The sequence below is a fragment of the Erpetoichthys calabaricus genome, chromosome 3 (assembly GCF_900747795.2).
Source record: "Erpetoichthys calabaricus chromosome 3, fErpCal1.3, whole genome shotgun sequence".
NCBI classification, from domain to species: domain Eukaryota; kingdom Metazoa; phylum Chordata; class Cladistia; order Polypteriformes; family Polypteridae; genus Erpetoichthys; species Erpetoichthys calabaricus.
The window spans coordinates 291656969-291674349 of record NC_041396.2 but is presented as its reverse complement, the minus strand read 5'-3'; the positions used below and the strand labels follow the sequence as shown (position 1 = coordinate 291674349).

Genomic DNA, 17381 nt, shown 5'->3' with positions numbered 1-17381 from the left:
GATAGATAGATAGATAGATAGATAGATAGATAGATAGATAGATAGATAGATAGATAGATAGATAGATAGATAGAAAAGGCACTATATAATAGATAGATAGATAGATAGATAGATAGATAGATAGATAGATAGATAGATAGATAGATAGATAGATAGATAGATAGATATGAAAGACACTATATGATAGATAGTGATTGATTATCTTTATGTATTGATTGAATGATTTCTTCATTTATTAATTTCAGTGACATCACACACAACATGAAATACGACTTAAAATGAAAACTCTCACTTTCACTCGTCAAAGTTGAGAGGGCGGGCTCAAGCGAGTACTGTGCTTTGATTGGATAAATCATGAATCTTCAGCAGTCACAGGCTACATTTATAGGCAGACACGTCAGAAGCAGATCACCAAGATGATGATGACGATGATGATATATTCGGGGCTTCTTGAATTAAAGTAGCTGCTTCATGTAGTAATACTGACACAGATTCACACAGTCACAGCTTGGAGCAGGAATGTTTTTCTTAGTTTATTAAATACGATTTGTAATATTTAGTCGGAGTACTTCATTTACATAAGATGGAGCTTGTAAGTGAACTGATAGATAGATAGATAGATAGATAGATAGATAGATAGATAGATAGATAGATAGATAGATAGATAGATAGATAGATAGATAGATAGATAGATAGATAGATAGATAGATAGATAGATATGAAATGCACTATATAATAGATAGATAGATAGATAGATAGATAGATAGATAGATAGATAGATAGATAGATAGATAGATAGATAGATAGATAGATAGATAGATAATACTTTATTTGTCTATTATAATTATACTAGGTGTTGACTTTGGAAATTGCCACACAGATATATGAACTTGAATTTTATTCCGTTTAACCAGGCAATGTCAAGGATAGCCTGGATGTGTAAGAAATGCAATAGTTAAATTCAGGGAATCCTGACATACTATATATTTGGTACAATACTCTAAATATGTTTTATTTAAAGCTGAAGATTAGCCTAAATTCCAGTATATGTATTTCAATGTGTATCTCCCACATTGCTGGTCAGATAATTTCAAACTTTTCTCAAAATTCATAACAAATAATATTATCATTTGTATAAACATATAATTTATATATATATATATACTGTATATGTATATATATATATATATATATATATATATATATATATATATATATATATATATAAGGCATATTATAAGGCTCTTGCTAACATTTCTTTTTTAATTGTAACATGGAAAACATTTTGCACTAATTTTATTCTCAATGATGTTCTTTATCTTACCTGCATGGTGTCATTGAGTGCCAGGGCATCAAACTGAGCAAGGTATAACAGGTGATAGCGAAGTAAAACTGACTTGAATCGGTGCACCAAAATTCTCAACTTTTCCACATAGAAAAGCAGTTCTGCAATATTCCTGAAAAAAATCTGCTGTAATTATTTTTAGAAGCTATGAAAAATGATCAATAATGACCAGAACAATCATTACTTTATTTTGACAAAACTAGAAGACAATAGGGTAGCAAAGTGGGTTAGCAGGAACTGTCACCACTGCCTGGTCACTCGTCAGTCTGACGGTTTTGTATTTTCCACATACCTGTGTGTTTTTTTTTCTGTGGATACTCCAAGTTGCTCCTGCATCCTAAAGGCGTGTGATGTTGGTGAATTTGTGACTTTATGAGTGTGAATGTGTAGCTGTGTGTGTGCTTAGAATTTCTTCCTGATGTTGTCAGTGCTTAGTAAACTGATGAACTGATAAAAAAAAGTGATCAGTTAACCTGCATGAACATTTTATACCCATCCTAGTTTTTATATGTCATGTATAAAACTTATGTTGCCTATTTCTGCATTTGGAAGATCTTTTAATTAGTTTAGTAGAATGTTTCACAATATCCTATAGATGTGTGCTTATGAAACAGATAAACGTTGTACCCTTCCAGTGAGCCTTCATCAGACCTCAGGAGCACAAACTCACACAACCTCCCTGGCAACCTGAGTAGAATTGTCAATAAATTAAGAATATTTTGAAATTTTTTTAAATAGAATAAAATATACTTGAAATTGGATGTTTTCCTGGAAAAGGTCTTATATAATACTTGAATATAATAATTGAATACCAATTAGCATCAGAAGATGAGACGTAATGTAAATGATATAATTGGACACAACATGGACATTTTCACACATAAAACCAAGACCATTACTGCCGTGATTCTGGATTTCTTTACTTCCCAATTCATTGGTTAATTATATCATTATTTTTGAATTAATTCTATCATTATTATGGAGATGTCATATCAATGGAATCATACAAATACTTAAACCACACATCACTGACATACATAAACACAAAATTTACTTTAAACAAACAATAAAATTAAAATATATGATGTGTGTGAAAGAATATTTAGAATTAAGGTGCCTCACCCTTTCCAAATAATAAAAGTATGGTGCTAAGAGAATACAAAATGTTAAGCTTAAGAATGTATTTTGCATTAATCATGCTACAAAAAGCTATATGATTTGTTCTTCATTTATGTTTTGTGCACAGAATAAGGGACTAACTTGCATTCTTTTATGAGAAAATGCTGACCTCTTGATACTAACAGATTAATTGTAATTTATGTATAACCTCAAAATGAACTGCCATATATATTTTTTTGTTTAATAAACAAACTAGGTATAAAGAGGGAAGCCCCACGTTAGGCTGCAGGCTGTCTGATCTGACCAGTCATTGGCATTGAGCTGAGAGGGGCTACAGTCTCTTTGACTCACCAAGAATAAAGAAATTGCTTTTTACTTTAAATTGGTGTTTGTCTCCCGTTGTTCCCGACTTTCAGCGTTCACACGTGAAACTAACATGAATTTTCCACACATAGAAAATTTACTGTACTGTAACATTTTCTACTGTTGTTGCTGCTATAAAATTATCTTATATAAATAATGCAAACCCATAAGTATTTCTCACACTGCGCTTAATGTTTTTTTCAAAATGAGTTCCTGCCTGTTCTTGCTGCCCTTATTGCTCAGTAAATCAACTGGTGGATTAAAAGTCATTAGTTAATCTATAGGAACACTTTACATATCTTTCATTACATTACAATTTTTTTGTCATAGAAAAGCAAGTTTTATAAGTCACTAACAAAACTTTTGTTTCCTTCTTCCACCATTGAGAGAGTTTGGTACAAATTGAATGAATCTTTTTGATAACCTAATACAATGTTTCAAAATAGATATGCGCGGTTATGTAACAGATAAATGTTGCATCTTTCCACTTCTCCTTCAATCGATTTTTTATCAAACCACAGGAGGACATTCTCATGCAGCCTCACTCAGAGCCCATCAGTCCAATGGGAAATGAAAGCAAACACCACAGCAGCTGGAAAAAACTCACACAAACCATTAGAGAACATTCAAAATCCGTACAAGACAGCATGGGCAGACATTTTATAGCAGGAGTCTGGGACTGCAAGGAAAACAGTAGTAACAACTGTTCAATTATTACTCGAGCTAAGATCTAGACTTAAACTTACAGGGGACCCCAAAGCTAGCGTTTCTCAAACTTTAAGTATTTGCAACCCAAGTTTTCATAACAGTTTTAATCGCGCACCCCTAATGTATTTTTGAAAGGAGTCCATTAATACCAATTTGTTTGGCAATTCTAAATTGTCCCTAGTGTGTGCTTGGTGTGTTTGTGTGTGTCCTGCGGTGGGTTGGCACCCTGCCCGGGATTGGTTCCTGCCTTGTGCCCTGTGTTGGCTGGGATTGGCTCCAGCAGACCCCCGTGACCCTGTGTTCGGATTCAGCGGGTTGGAAAATGGATGGCTGGATGGATATATCATAGATGCATATTTTATTATACCTACTTAACTTTTATCGACATTTATCTAACTCTGTATTTATTTTTCTAGTATCACAATGTAGTTTAAGTTAATTTGTTTTGGTTTCAATAGATGTATTTTTCATATTTTCGATTCTTGTTTTCTTTTTCACATCTTCGCGCCCCCCTTTTTGTTACTTCGCGGTCCGCCCCACAGTTTGAGAACCACTGCCCTAAGCTTTGGAATAGCCTGCCTTTTTATATTAGGTCAGCACCACTTTTAAATCTTTTTGCCTTAGCTTTTTAAACTTGTATGTGAGTATTTTTTATTGGTGTATTGATATATTGTATCTGTATATGTATTGTTGAATTTATGGAAGCTGTACAGCAATTGGGTCAACTTCTGTTGTTTTAAATGTGCTCTTTAAGTAAAATTGACTTGACTTGTGCTTGTGTGTTATGAAAAGAAGTACTTGACCCTTACAAATTCAAAATAGTCATTCAAACTCGGCATTTTATATTAATATTATCTAAAAATATATAAACTTCTACGTGTGGAAGTGTGTGTGCGTCTGCCTATCCGGCCCAGAAGTGAGAGGTGGAGTTGGGGTAAGGTCTCCACCTCTGGGGATACACAGGCGAGGCGAGCACGTTGGCAAAACTAAACCTCCGAAAAGGGAGATGGTTAGAATGAAAACCTGCAGCCATTGCAGCCCTCCAGCACCAGAGTTGGACACCCCTGCTCTAAAGGGTTTGTTCTGTTTTCTCAGCCTAATGATTCGCTGTTCTTACTTGCATGGCCAGCTCTTGGGACCTCATATTGAGAATTCACAGTGACAGCAACTCCAGACCTTCTACCTGCTAAATAGATAATGAAATAATGAGGAACCTGCACCCCTCTGGCTGTGGAACAGCTTGTCACTTAAATCTTTATATACTGTTGAGCCCCTGGAAATTTGCGTGGTCATGCAAAAAAATGTCAGTCATTCCTAAATGGCTCAGGCAATAATTTTGGCACTCCCGATATCTATGCAAAAGGACGAAGGTCCAAGTCTTTAGAGTCCTGGTGCTTCCTGTCTTGCTCTATGGTTGCGAGACATGGACGCTATCCAGTGACCTGAGACGAAGACTGGACTCCTTTGGTACTGTGCCTCTCCAGAAAGTCCTTGGGTCCCGCTGGTTTGACTTTGTGTTGCTCATGGAGTCCCGAATGAGGCACATTACCTGTATTGTGAAGGATCATCAGTTACGGCACTATGGCCATGTGACGCATTTCACCGAGGGTGATCCAGCTCGTAAGATCCTCATTGTTGGGGACCCGAGTGGCTGGACCAGGCCAAGGGGTCACCCACGTAACACCTGGCTGCGGAAGATAGAGGGTCATTTCCGGAGGGTGGGGTTGCAAACCAGGATCCCGAGCTGTTTCATCTTGTGGTGGGTGCGGCAACGCGCTGTACCAGTGCATGCTCCCCAACCTGACCTGACCTGACCTGAATTAAAGGAGGAAGTCTACACTTCAATCACATGATAATTGCTTAATTTCAAATTCATTGTGGTGCTGTACAGAGCCAAAATTATGAAAATGGTGTCACTGTCCAAATACTTACAGATCTAACTGTACCATTTATCTCTTTGTTATATAGTAGAACTCTTTGTACTGTATGCCAGTTCTGAGTTGGTCTACTGTGCCTGCCTGCAGGATTGTTTGCTGCTTCTGGGATGAGATCTAGCCTCAAGTGATTTACAGATTCATCCATTTAGTCAACTGATGAATGGATAGACCTTTGGTTGTCAGTTTAGTCAGTTTTATCCCAAGGAACTCAGTAGAATTTAAACTCCCTTGCTGTATTGTTGGAATTGATTTGCTCAAATACCTATTCAGGTTCCTTGATGCATAATGTTTTAAAAGTAAACAGCACAATTTTAAAATCTGCTCTTGAAGCAACTTGAAACCATTAGAGAGATGCTAATGTAAGGCTGATCTGTGAATTCTTCAGATTTTCTTTGTTAAAGCCTTAGCTGGAGATTATTGACTAAGTTCATCGGGGTAGATTTGCTCAGGCGGAAATAATGAGCATGAAGGCAAGCTTTTCTAGAAGACATGAAAATGTAGATGAGCTTTGTGCTAGAAGTGGTGGCTCTGAGGCTAGAGATCTGCACTGGCAATACGGAAGGTTGCCGGTTTGAATCCCATAAAATGCCAATAGGAACTCTGCTCTGCTGGGCCCTTCAGCAAGGCCCTTAACCTGCAATTGCTGAGCGCTTTGAGTAGTGAGAAAAGCGCTATATAAATGCAAAGAATTAAGATATAAAAAAAGACCAGAGTTTGATATCTTTTACTGTTGTAGATACACAGGAAGTGGTTTAATTTACCCTGAATGATGTAATGTGCCACATCTCAAAATAAGCAAATGTAATACAGAAACTAGACAGTTTGCAAAAAAAGACAAAACATGAAAAATAAGAATCTTTAGAGAAAAAAAAAGCAAAGCAAAACACAACACACAAATGGGGTTCTGGTGTCACTAAAAAGGCAAATCACAGAACTACGTATGTAACTTCTGCACACTTTACAATACACAAATTAATGTCAGTAATTGTAAGCCAACTCTAAACTGACTGAGTGTGGCTCATGATGAGAAAGCCCAAGATCAGCTCTGGTGCTCTAAGATGGAGTTTTAGGATACCTTAATGCTGGCTTGAAGTAAATACATAGTACTAAGTACAGTAACGTTTGATAGAATCTATAGATAATACAGAGTCCTGCAGTCAATTTTTAATTTTGCTGCACCGTTCTTAAAGGTCTGGAATCAATTTTGTGCTTATTATACCAGATTAAATCATTTCTCTTTATTTTTGCTCTAAGATGCCAGTTTTCCTCAGGCTCAGATATCATATTTGCTGTTTGCATGTTAAAGCACTGAACAAATTAGAAAATACAAAAGAGTGCAAGAACTAAAGTGGCATAGCACCAAAGAGTAATCTGGAATGTCATCTTGCATTGGAGCCTTTTTGACTGCTTTAAGTAGAGGACGGTCCTATCCTTTAGTTGTAAAGCTCAGCTTTCTTGTTCTCAATAAACTTACTTACATTTCAGAATTCACATTTACATGCAATTAGTTCATTAACAATTTATGTCTTGTGCATGTGTTTGTGGTGTTTGTTTACATCCATCCATTTTCAAACTATCCTTTACAGTTTTGCTGGGAAGCTGGAGTCTATCCCAGTAAGCAGGCACAATACCTGGACAGAGCGCCAGTCCATTGCAGGGTGAACACACATACACATATGCACACGCACACACACACACACACATACACACACACCAGGGGCCAATGTCACCATTGCCAATTCACTAAATCTGCCTGTCTTTGGACAGCAGGTGGAGACCAGAGCACCTGGAGGAAATTTCAATTGAAATAATTTTGGTTTTGAAAAGATTTTTGATATCCACCTTAATAAAAGGGTAAGTGTCTGCTTGTCTGTCCGTGTGTCTGTCCAAATGCTATGCCTCTGTCATTCTAAAGGAAAGTGCCTAACAAACATTTGTAATAATAAAATGCATTGCATTTGTCATTCCAATAGATGGTGCACAAACATTAGCACTGCTTTTACAAATCCTGTACCAAATCACATATCACAGAGACATATACATTGTATGTGTCATTCCAACAGGTGGTGCATCAAAAATATTAACACTGCCTTTACAAATCCCAAACCAAATGATGTATCACAGAGACATAAACATTGCATGGTGCACTGCAAACGTTAACACTGAGGTCGACATTAATTATTTAGATTTCAACCCATCTAAGATGGGTACCTCAACTAGTCCACCGTAATAAATAATAAAAGGATAGGTGTCTGTGTGTCTTCATCACAAATGTTTTTAGTAACAAAATCATTGCATTTGTCATTCCAATGAATGGTGCTTCAAAAAACATTAACGCTGCTTTTACAAATCCTGTGCCAAATGGCATGTCACAGAGACATATACATTGTATCTGTCATTCCAATAGATGCTGCATCACAAACATTGACATTGCTTTTACAAATCCCATACTAGCTTACATATACCAGAGACTTACACATCTCATGGTGCACTGTGAACATTAAAGCTGAGGTCTACATTGATCACTTCAACCCATCTAGACAGGTAGCGCAGCTAGTGTCTTTAATATAATGTATAAGGTACTGTGTTAAATATTTCCAAAAGAAATCTTTTCTTTTTCTCTTTTTAAAGAAGTATTCAATTACTTAATTAATTTGGCCTGAAACTTCAGTTATAATTAAGCTTGTATTTAACAATCAGGAAAAGAAAAATAAATATTGAATTGTTCACCTTAGATATTCTACAGGTTTTAAATGCAGTTAGAGGGACTGTATGTTGGCATTACTTTAACATTTTTACTTACAAGTCGACATAGTCCTCAGGATTCTTGGTTTTTGGAATATTTTCACTGTGGCGAATTAGCCAGCACACTTCATCACGGGAGAAAGAAAGAGCCATGAAGACATAAAGTGCCTATAAAAGAGAAACAGATTTGTTTTAAACTGTGTGGAAACATTCTATAAAGTCTGTGAGTCTTGCAAGGTTCCAAACCTCGTCAAAACACAACATTGTTTAAAACTGTTTTATTGATTGGCTACCTTAGGTCCCAGCAGTCCTGGCTCATCTGTGATGAGCATCGTGAGTTCTTTTAGAATGTTCCTTAGATATTGACGTCTCTCTCTGTGGAAGGGGCCACTGTGCAATAACAATCGGAAAAAAAAAGTTACAGCGAATAAATTCACAACTGTGGGTCTATTTTATGAAAGTTAATGAAATGATGAACTAAAAAAAGGCTCACTGCAGTTCTGCAGGTCAAATTACCTGCTCAAATGTATGGAGGCACTGATGTACCTCTGAGCTTTGTTACGTGAGAACTGGGCAGGTAGAGAAATTGATCAGAGGATTCTTTAATAGATAGATAGATAGATAGATAGATAGATAGATAGATAGATAGATAGATAGATAGATAGATAGATAGATAGATAGATAGATAGATAGATAGATAGATAGATAGATAGATAGATAGATAGATAGATAGATAGATAGATAGATAGATCCCAAGGGTTATATTTAGTTTTTTGCAGTAGGTTGAGTAATATTATCACAAACAACAGCGTCCCCATTCTAATACAGACTGTTATAACTAAAACAAAAGGAAATCCTACAACTTGTTTTAAAATAAAAGATCAGTCACAGTCACAGTGAGGCACAATTAGAGGTGCATTGCCATCGATACAAAGCAGCCCCCATCATTTTTCTCAGTTTGAGGACGGAGGAAGTCACTTGGATGAGTTATGAAACGTATCGGAAAAAAACTACATCCAGATGAACAGAATCAACTTTCTAGAATTTCCTTACCTGGATTATTGAGCATGCATTGAGACAATACACAAATATAAATACACAAACTTTGATCTGAGCAAAGAAGAAAGTTAAAAAGAAATAAAACTTCTGACTTGGCAGTCCCTGTCCCAGTGAGGCGCTATACAGACGTATTGTCGTTGATATAAAGGAGCCCTCATCACATTTCTTGATTCACTTCTGCTGAATGATTTGTTAGTTGAAAGTCCTCAATGTTGTTGAGTCACAGAGAGGATGTGCAGCATTGTTCATAATGGCATTGAGTTTTGTTTTAATTCTCTCCTTCACTACGATCTCCAGGGGGTCCAGAGTGCATCCTGTAATTGAGCCTGCCCTTTTAATTGGCTTGTTGATTGGGTGGTCCTCTCTTAAAGTGATGTGACCAGTTCAGCACACCACACTGGTCATCACAGAGTTGTAGAAGATGTGAAGGACGTCACTTCCCACATTAAAGGAACGCCATCTCCTAAGAAAGAAGAGTCTGCTGTGCCCTTTCTTCTATAGTACCTCTGTGTTATGAGACCAATCCAACCTGTCATTGATGTGCACCCCAGGAGTACTTGCAGGAGTGGACCACCTCTACATCAACTCCTTGAATGGTGACCACACACAGAGAGACTCTTTGGCGTAGCGAAAGTCAGTAAGCAGTTGGTTTTGCTGATGTTAAGATGCAGACTAAATCTTTTGTATATGTTGAGTTGGTATTCTATTTTCTTTTTTCCTTTTCGTGCTGTGGTGTCTGTTATGTATTGAGATGAAGTTGTGTGTATTTTATGTTTTATTATTGTTTTTATTTTTTTTCATGTCTTTATGTTTTTTTCTTTGTTTCATATGTGATTATGTACAGGTGTACTGTCTCCTTAAATATGAATGTATTCCACATTCTTTGTGGGTGGCGAAGCCTCTCTGTCCGTCCTCGTTTAGGAAGTGCCCCCAGGCCTATAAAAGCTGTTGAGACCAGCTGTTCAGTGGAAATCATTCATTATTGTGAATTGTGAGTATTTTTATGTATGGTTGGATTTTTGATTATTCTGCTCTGTCAGATTTCTGATTACTAGATTTTGTTTTTTGAGACCTGTTCATTGTGAATTGCCTTTTAGGTGTCTCTTTTTATGCCTCTGGTTGCTCTCTATTTTTAAGGATTTTGCAAATAAATATTCTTCGTATAAAGATTCATTTGTTGTCCCATTGGTGCACAAGCCAAGGTTTACAGTTGCCTTCCTCTTGTGGGGCTTTTTGAGATCATTAATGACATTCAACGTTAATTTGGGACTAGCATCCCTTTTAGGCCTGGAGAGCCTGAAACAGGGCATTTGTGTGTGGATTGGCTCAATACGGTGAGGTTTATTTCAGTCCGGAAGTGAAGGCCTGGTCTGCCCAGTGCAGCCTGGCACCATGATTGAGGACAAACTCCTTTTTTTACTTTTATGACAGGGTCTTTGTTGTGCGCCTTAGACACAGTTTGCTGTAGGTGAATACACATGATGAAGCAAGCCCTTGTAGACTCCACTATAAGACTTTCTCCTACCCTTCTGTAGGCTGTCTTAAGGATTTTACGTACTATTTTCTTTTTTCTTGTCTCCCTGCCACAATTAAAATCTAGGTAGTTCACAAGCATGCCCTCTACATCGCAAGAGTTTAGTTTTTCTTACCATTGAGTCAGGATATAGATGAGGTGTACTACAGAATCTCCATGAAGGAGCTACAGAAAGATATGTCTACTACTAGCTGAATACATGGCTTAAAAGTTAATAAAGAGGTTTTTAAAAATTTCAGCAAGTTGTGGATTGAAATGTGAGACACCCAAGACCACAGGTTTTATAATGATCTCTGATCCTTAAAGAGCCTATCCAGGAATGGTGGCGCACACGTCCTAAAACACTTGTCTTCCAATCACCAATCAAAGGCCATCTCTAAAATGTGGGTCTTCTGTAAGAGGGACAGATACATTCCTGCAAGTCTAATGATGATGATGATGATAACATTACATAATGTTTCTTTTTCCCCTGTTCTTATTATGATATCTGCAGTGTATTATTGGCACAGCTGCCTTGAAGCACAAGTTAGGGCTGAGAGATCTCTTACCTGTTGTTTGCTACATATTCTCTGCTTTCCTTAATATCTGCTATCCGTTTGTTATACCTGTAAAATTCAAGGAGAGATAAGTTAATAGCACTGGACTTAAAACTGTGTCATCTGCTTAATTCCCTATTAGGATCACGGGGGGGCAGAGCCAATCCCAGCAGTATTTGGTGCAATGCAGGAAATAGCCCCCTATCGAACACCACTCCATCGCAAAGCCCACACACTTCAGTCACTTTGGTGTCTCCGATTTAACAGTATGTCTTCAGGAGTGTGGGAGGAAAGCTTAAGTACCCAGTGTGGAAGAAAAATTAGACTTAGGAGTCACATAGTCATTAAGTATGAAGTGGTTTGATATGCTTTCCATATTAAAAGATAGCATCTATATATATATATAATTAACTAAGCCGCCAACAAGTAGCCACCCATGGAAAGTACGCAAGACAGCCACGCCCACCAACTCTAAGACCATTGGATACAACGACAACTCGCAGAGCCACGCCCACCAACTCGGACACAGCAACTCACAACACTGGGCGTCATTCACGTTCGTCTCTGCTAGACTCCACATGCACCTCTGAGCCACGTTGACTTTTCATTAGTCAACCTCAGTGGAACCTCGGTTCACACAGAGGCAGCTCGAGAGAGAGCCGCGCACACACACAGGCAGCGCGAGAGAGAGCCGCGCACACACACAGGCAGTGCCAGAGAGAGAGCCGCACACACAGGCAGCCTGAGAGAGAGACAGACGCACACACACAGGCAGCGCGAGAGAGAGAGCTGCACACACACACAGGCAGCATGAGAGAGAGAGCTGCACACACACACAGGCAGCGCGAGAGAGAGCCGCGCACACACACAGGCAGTGCCAGAGAGAGACAGATGCACACACACAGGAAGCGCGAGAGAGAGAGCCGCGCACACACACAGGTAGCGCCAGAGAGAGACAGAGGCACACACAGAGGCAGCACCAGAGAGAGCCACGCGCACACACAGGCAGAATGAGAGAGAGAGCCGCGCACACACACAGGCAGCGCCAGAGAGAGCCGTGCACGCACAGGCAGCCTGAGAGAGAGACAGACGCACACACACAGGCAGCACCAAAGAGAGCCGCGCACACACAGGCAGCCTGAGAGAGAGAGCCGCACACACACACAGGCAGCGCCAGAGAGAGCCGCGCACGCACAGGCAGCCTGAGAGAGAGACAGACACGCACACACAGGCAGGGCGAGAGAGAGAGCCGTGCACACACACAGGCAGCGCCAGAGAGAGACAGAGGCACAGACACAGGCAGCGCCAGAGAGAGCCGCACGCACACACAGGCAGCACGAGAGAGAGAGCCGCGCACACACACAGACAGCGCCAGAGAGAGCTGTGCACACACAGGCAGCCTGAGAGAGAGAGAGCTGCGCACACACACAGGCAGCCTGAGAGAGAGAGCCGCGCACAAACACAGGCAGTGCCAGAGAGAGACAGACGCGCACACACAGGCAGCGCGAGAAAGAGAGCCGCACACACACACAGGCAGCACCAGAGAGAGACAGAGGCATACACACAGGCAGCGCCAGAGAGAGCCGCGCACACACACAGGCAGCGCCAGAGAGAGACAGACGCGCACACACAGGCAGCGCCAGAGAGAGCCGCGCACACACACAGGCAGCGCCAGAGAGAGCCGCACGCACACACAGGCAGCACGAGACAGAGAACCGCGCACACACACACAGGCAGCGCCAGAGAGAGCCGCGCACCACACAGGCAGCCTGAGAGAGAGAGCCGCGCAAACACACAGGCAGTGCCAGAGAGAGACAAACGCGCACACACAGGCAGCGCGAGAGAGAGAGCCGCGCACCACACACAGGCAGCGCCAGAGAGAGACAGAGGCACACACACAGGCAGCGCGAGAGAGAGCCGCGCACACACACAGGCAGTGCCAGAGAGAGACAGACGCGCACACACAGGCAGCACGAGAGAGAGAGCCGCGCACACACACAGGCAGCGCCAGAGAGAGACAGAGGCACACACACAGGCAGCGCCAGAGAGAGCCGCGCACACACAGCAGCCTGAGAGAGAGAGCCGCGCACACTCACAGGCAGTGCCAGAGAGAGACAGACGCGCACACACAGGCAGCGCGAGAGAGAGAGGCCGCGCACACACACAGGCAGCACCAGAGAGAGCCGCGCACACACAGGCAGCCTGAGAGAGAGAGAGCCGCGCACACACACACAGGCAGTGCCAGAGAGAGACAGACGCACACACACAGGCAGCGCGAGAGAGAGAGCCGCCACACACACACAGGCAGCGCCAGAGAGAGACAGAGGCACACACACAGGCAGCGCCAGAGAGAGCCGCACGCACACACAGGCAGCCTGAGAGAGAGAGCCGCGCACACACACAGGCAGTGCCAGAGAGAGACAGACGCGCACACACAGGCAGCACCAGAGAGAGCCGCGCACACACACAGGCAGTGCCAGAGAGAGACAGAGGCACACACACAGGCAGCGCCAGAGAGAGCCGCGCACACACAGGCAGCCTGAGAGAGAGACAGACGCACACACACAGGCAGCGCGAGAGAGAGAGGGCTGGACGCAGGTAGGAAGGCAGTTAAAGAAAGCACTGGGCTTGATTTTGTTTTCACTTCTGTTTACAGCGATCGGTTCGTAGTGTGCATTGTTGCAATGTTACTTTTCTTGGTGGTTTATTAAATTACGGATTTTTTCAAATGTTCATTTTTTTCCCCTGTGCTTAAAACTCATTAAAAAAAAGTGTTTTTAGCCAGCGTTGGTAGCACTATAGCGAGAACTATTGCAGTGTTAGTTTTCTCTGTTGTTCAAGGTTTTCTCAGTGTTATTCAATGTTTTTACATTTAGTTTTACTATTACGCTGTGCATTCTATGGTTTAATTAACTATATTTGTGCTTAAAAACTTAAAATATATATTTACATACAGTTCGTACAGTCTGGAATTGATTAATTGTATTTACATACAATCCTATGGGAGAAATTGCTTCGGTTCACGACCAAATCGGTTTACGACCAGAGTTCTGGAAAGAATTATGGTCGTGAACCAAGGTTCCACGGTATTCTTTTCGGTTATGACGCACGACCGCGTCCACCATCGCAAACTGTTTTACACGCCATGGTCTTAGAGTTGGTGGGCAGGTCTCCGTGAGTTTCTCTTGCGAGTGGGCACATGACCAGGCGGTGTGTATGCTTCAAGAGCGAGGGTGGACGCAACAGCACCATCTAAGAAGAATCATATTTGTCGCAGATGTGAATCGCTGTATGCAGCGTGTAAAACAGTTTGCGAGGGGTATCCCATGGTCTTAGCAGTGTCTATACTTTGATGTGAATTGCTGTATGCAGCGTGTAAAATGCTGTGTTGTATATTGCCCTCTCCAGAGTTACATCTTTTCATTCACCTACAGTCGTATCCTCAAAACCAACCCCATTTGGACAACTGTGTCTTTCAGGAAGCGTTCACCCATCAATACATAATTATGCGGCATATGCTACGCTGCGGGTTGGCTAGTTTATCTTAAAGAACTATCATAAAAGGTTAATAATGTCAGAAACCTGTTCAGGCATCTCAGAAAACCAGATGATGGTCAAGTGAACAACAAAATGTACTGAAGGATGACTAAGAGATCTGATGACTTGTGTTCAACAAGACTGGACAGTTGTTACATACACAGAAACTTCACGGGTGGTGGCTCCACCCAAACAGTATAAGAAGAACCAGAATATATCAAAACAGACTTTTATTTTATATCGATCACTTGGGTGTAAACTGTGGCGGGCCCAGCCAGGATGCCCCTTCTACATATGTTCCAGAGGAGCTCCTCAGTACCTCCCCTGGGACGCTTGGTGGCAGCCTCCCTGGCTGACTATGGTGCCTCAGTTTCCCGCAGGGCTCCATGGGAGATGGAGTTCTCCACAGCCCTGTTGGGATCTGGGGTGGCCACCAGGGGGTGCTGCATGGGTCCCTGAGCTGGCCTGGACAACTCTACAGCCCCACCCGTAAGTGCAATCAGAAGCAGGTGATCAAGCACCTGGAGCACTTCTGGGTTGGCTATAAAAAGGGTCGGCAACCACCACTCAGGGGCCAAAATCGGGAGGAAGAGGACGAGGTTGCCAGGGAGGAGTGGTGGTGCCAAACGGGAGTATTGTGATTGATTTGAAGTGCTTTTGGGACTGTGTTGTGGCTGGGGGGTTCACGGGGAAGACGTGCCCTCCAGCTGAAGAAAAATAAAGTCTTCTTGTGTTTTTACACGTGCCTCTGTCTGAGTCTGTGCTGGGTCGGGCGCTATACAGCGTCCTATTCACAAAACTAACGAACCAACCAAAGTAAATGTACGCATTGATCAACACTGTTATGGAAATTCTTATGAAACTGACCTATTCCTTTAATATTTGACCATTCTGACCATGCTGTAGAAGAATGCTCCCTGTTCAAGTATGAGCTGAAGAGCAATAAATGACACTGATGGACAAGCTTTTCTCCAGCCTGATTACTGATTGGTTGTGTTAGAGAATACATTTTTTTCTTTAGTCAAGATACTGATTTCTACCACGCCAGAGATAACCCCATATAGAAATGAGGAGATCATGAAAAATCCACTTAAATCAATGACCAGGGGCCTCATGTATAACGCCGTGCATAGAACTCACACTATAACATGACATAAGCACAAAAGTGGGATTGTGCGTACGCACAGAAAAATCCAGATGCAGGAATCTGTGCGCACGCATACTTTCACGTTCTTCCACTACATAAATCCCGATTTGCGTGAAAAGTAACGCACGTGCACGTGCCTTCTGTCCCGCCCCAACTCCTCCTAGAATTACGCCTCTTTGAATATGCAAATCAATATAAATAGCCTTCTATGAAAAGACAATGGGAAAAGAACGGGAGAAAATATAAGAATTTCAGCGAATACCAAGTGGAGGCAAAGGAAAAACGTACTATTTGTTGGTTTAAACAGTGATATAATCAACAAAAGAAAGCTGATCGAGTGACAGAGTGTCGGAGAAACTCGAAGGCTCAACTTCACAAAGTCGCACAGTGCCCGAAATAAAAAAGAAATCACATATCAAAGTCGCCGTGAAAAAGCGAGTCGTAGCCCACCGTCTGAGTGTCATATGAAAGCTTATTAGGGTACAGAGAAAAAATAGGCACACAGTGGGGAAAAAAGCACGAAATGTCAACTTTAATCTCGAAATTTCCACTTTAATCACGTAGTTTATTTTGCCATTAAAGTAGAACATCATAAACTTCATCTTAAAATCGTTTATTTTACTAGTTTCTCAAATCCTATTGTAACTAAAGTGGCATGTTAAATGCTTTGTTCTGTATTTGATCTTCTATGTGCTCTGTGTGTATGAATCACTACCTGCTTTTTAAACGGGCTTTCTCTTTCTCCGACAGTACACATAATCCATTACATTCTTGATATTACAGCTCTCTGAATAATTAAAATACTGAGATGTATACGTGATATCTTTTTCATGATGATAGGAATGAAAGCATGTTATTAAACATGGGAACACGGTGGCGCAGTGCTTGTTCATGTCTCACGCAAGAGGCTTGCTGCGCCATGCGCGACCTTCAATGAAATAATTTATCACAGAAGTACTGTCTCTTTCAAACGTACTAACCTCCAATTCCTGTCCTTACTTTTCTTTCTCCAAAAACTCAATCGCCACACAATAAGCTATGTAATAGACGTGAAGCCATCTGTAAGCTTAGAACTTCGATTCTTCAAAACTTTTAAGGAACATTGAAATATCTTAGTAGTACGTGTTTAATTATTATATCCGTCTATCTTTCAAGTGTCGTGTCAGCAACAGCAAGAATACAACGCAATGCAGGAACACTGAACTAGCTAGCGCTGCGGCACCGTGTCCTCACATGTTTAATTATTAACAATACAGATTATTTAAATGAAGTTAAAGTTTTATCTGTATAATATAATCAACATGTTTTGCTGCATTTCATCTTAGAAATGAATACCGTCATCACATGTAAA

The 17381-nt window shown here is 41.1% G+C and overlaps 1 protein-coding gene and 1 long non-coding RNA gene across 2 annotated transcripts in view; one reads left to right on the top strand and one right to left on the bottom strand.

Annotated features, from left to right (window-relative positions):
• nckap1l (NCK associated protein 1 like) overlaps positions 1-17381 on the bottom strand; it is a 90663-nt gene that overhangs the window by 49624 nt on the left and 23658 nt on the right. Inside the window, exons 10-13 of the mRNA XM_051925028.1 lie at positions 11359-11415; positions 8511-8607; positions 8276-8385; positions 1325-1457 (exon numbers count right to left, since the gene is read on the bottom strand). Coding sequence (XP_051780988.1) covers positions 1325-1457; positions 8276-8385; positions 8511-8607; positions 11359-11415 — 397 coding nt within the window. The remainder of the gene's footprint in view (positions 1-1324; positions 1458-8275; positions 8386-8510; positions 8608-11358; positions 11416-17381) is intronic.
• On the top strand, positions 5842-6311 carry LOC127527200 (uncharacterized). Its single transcript, XR_007934507.1, has 2 exons — positions 5842-5991; positions 6167-6311. It is a non-coding gene; the product is annotated as an uncharacterized LOC127527200 (long non-coding RNA).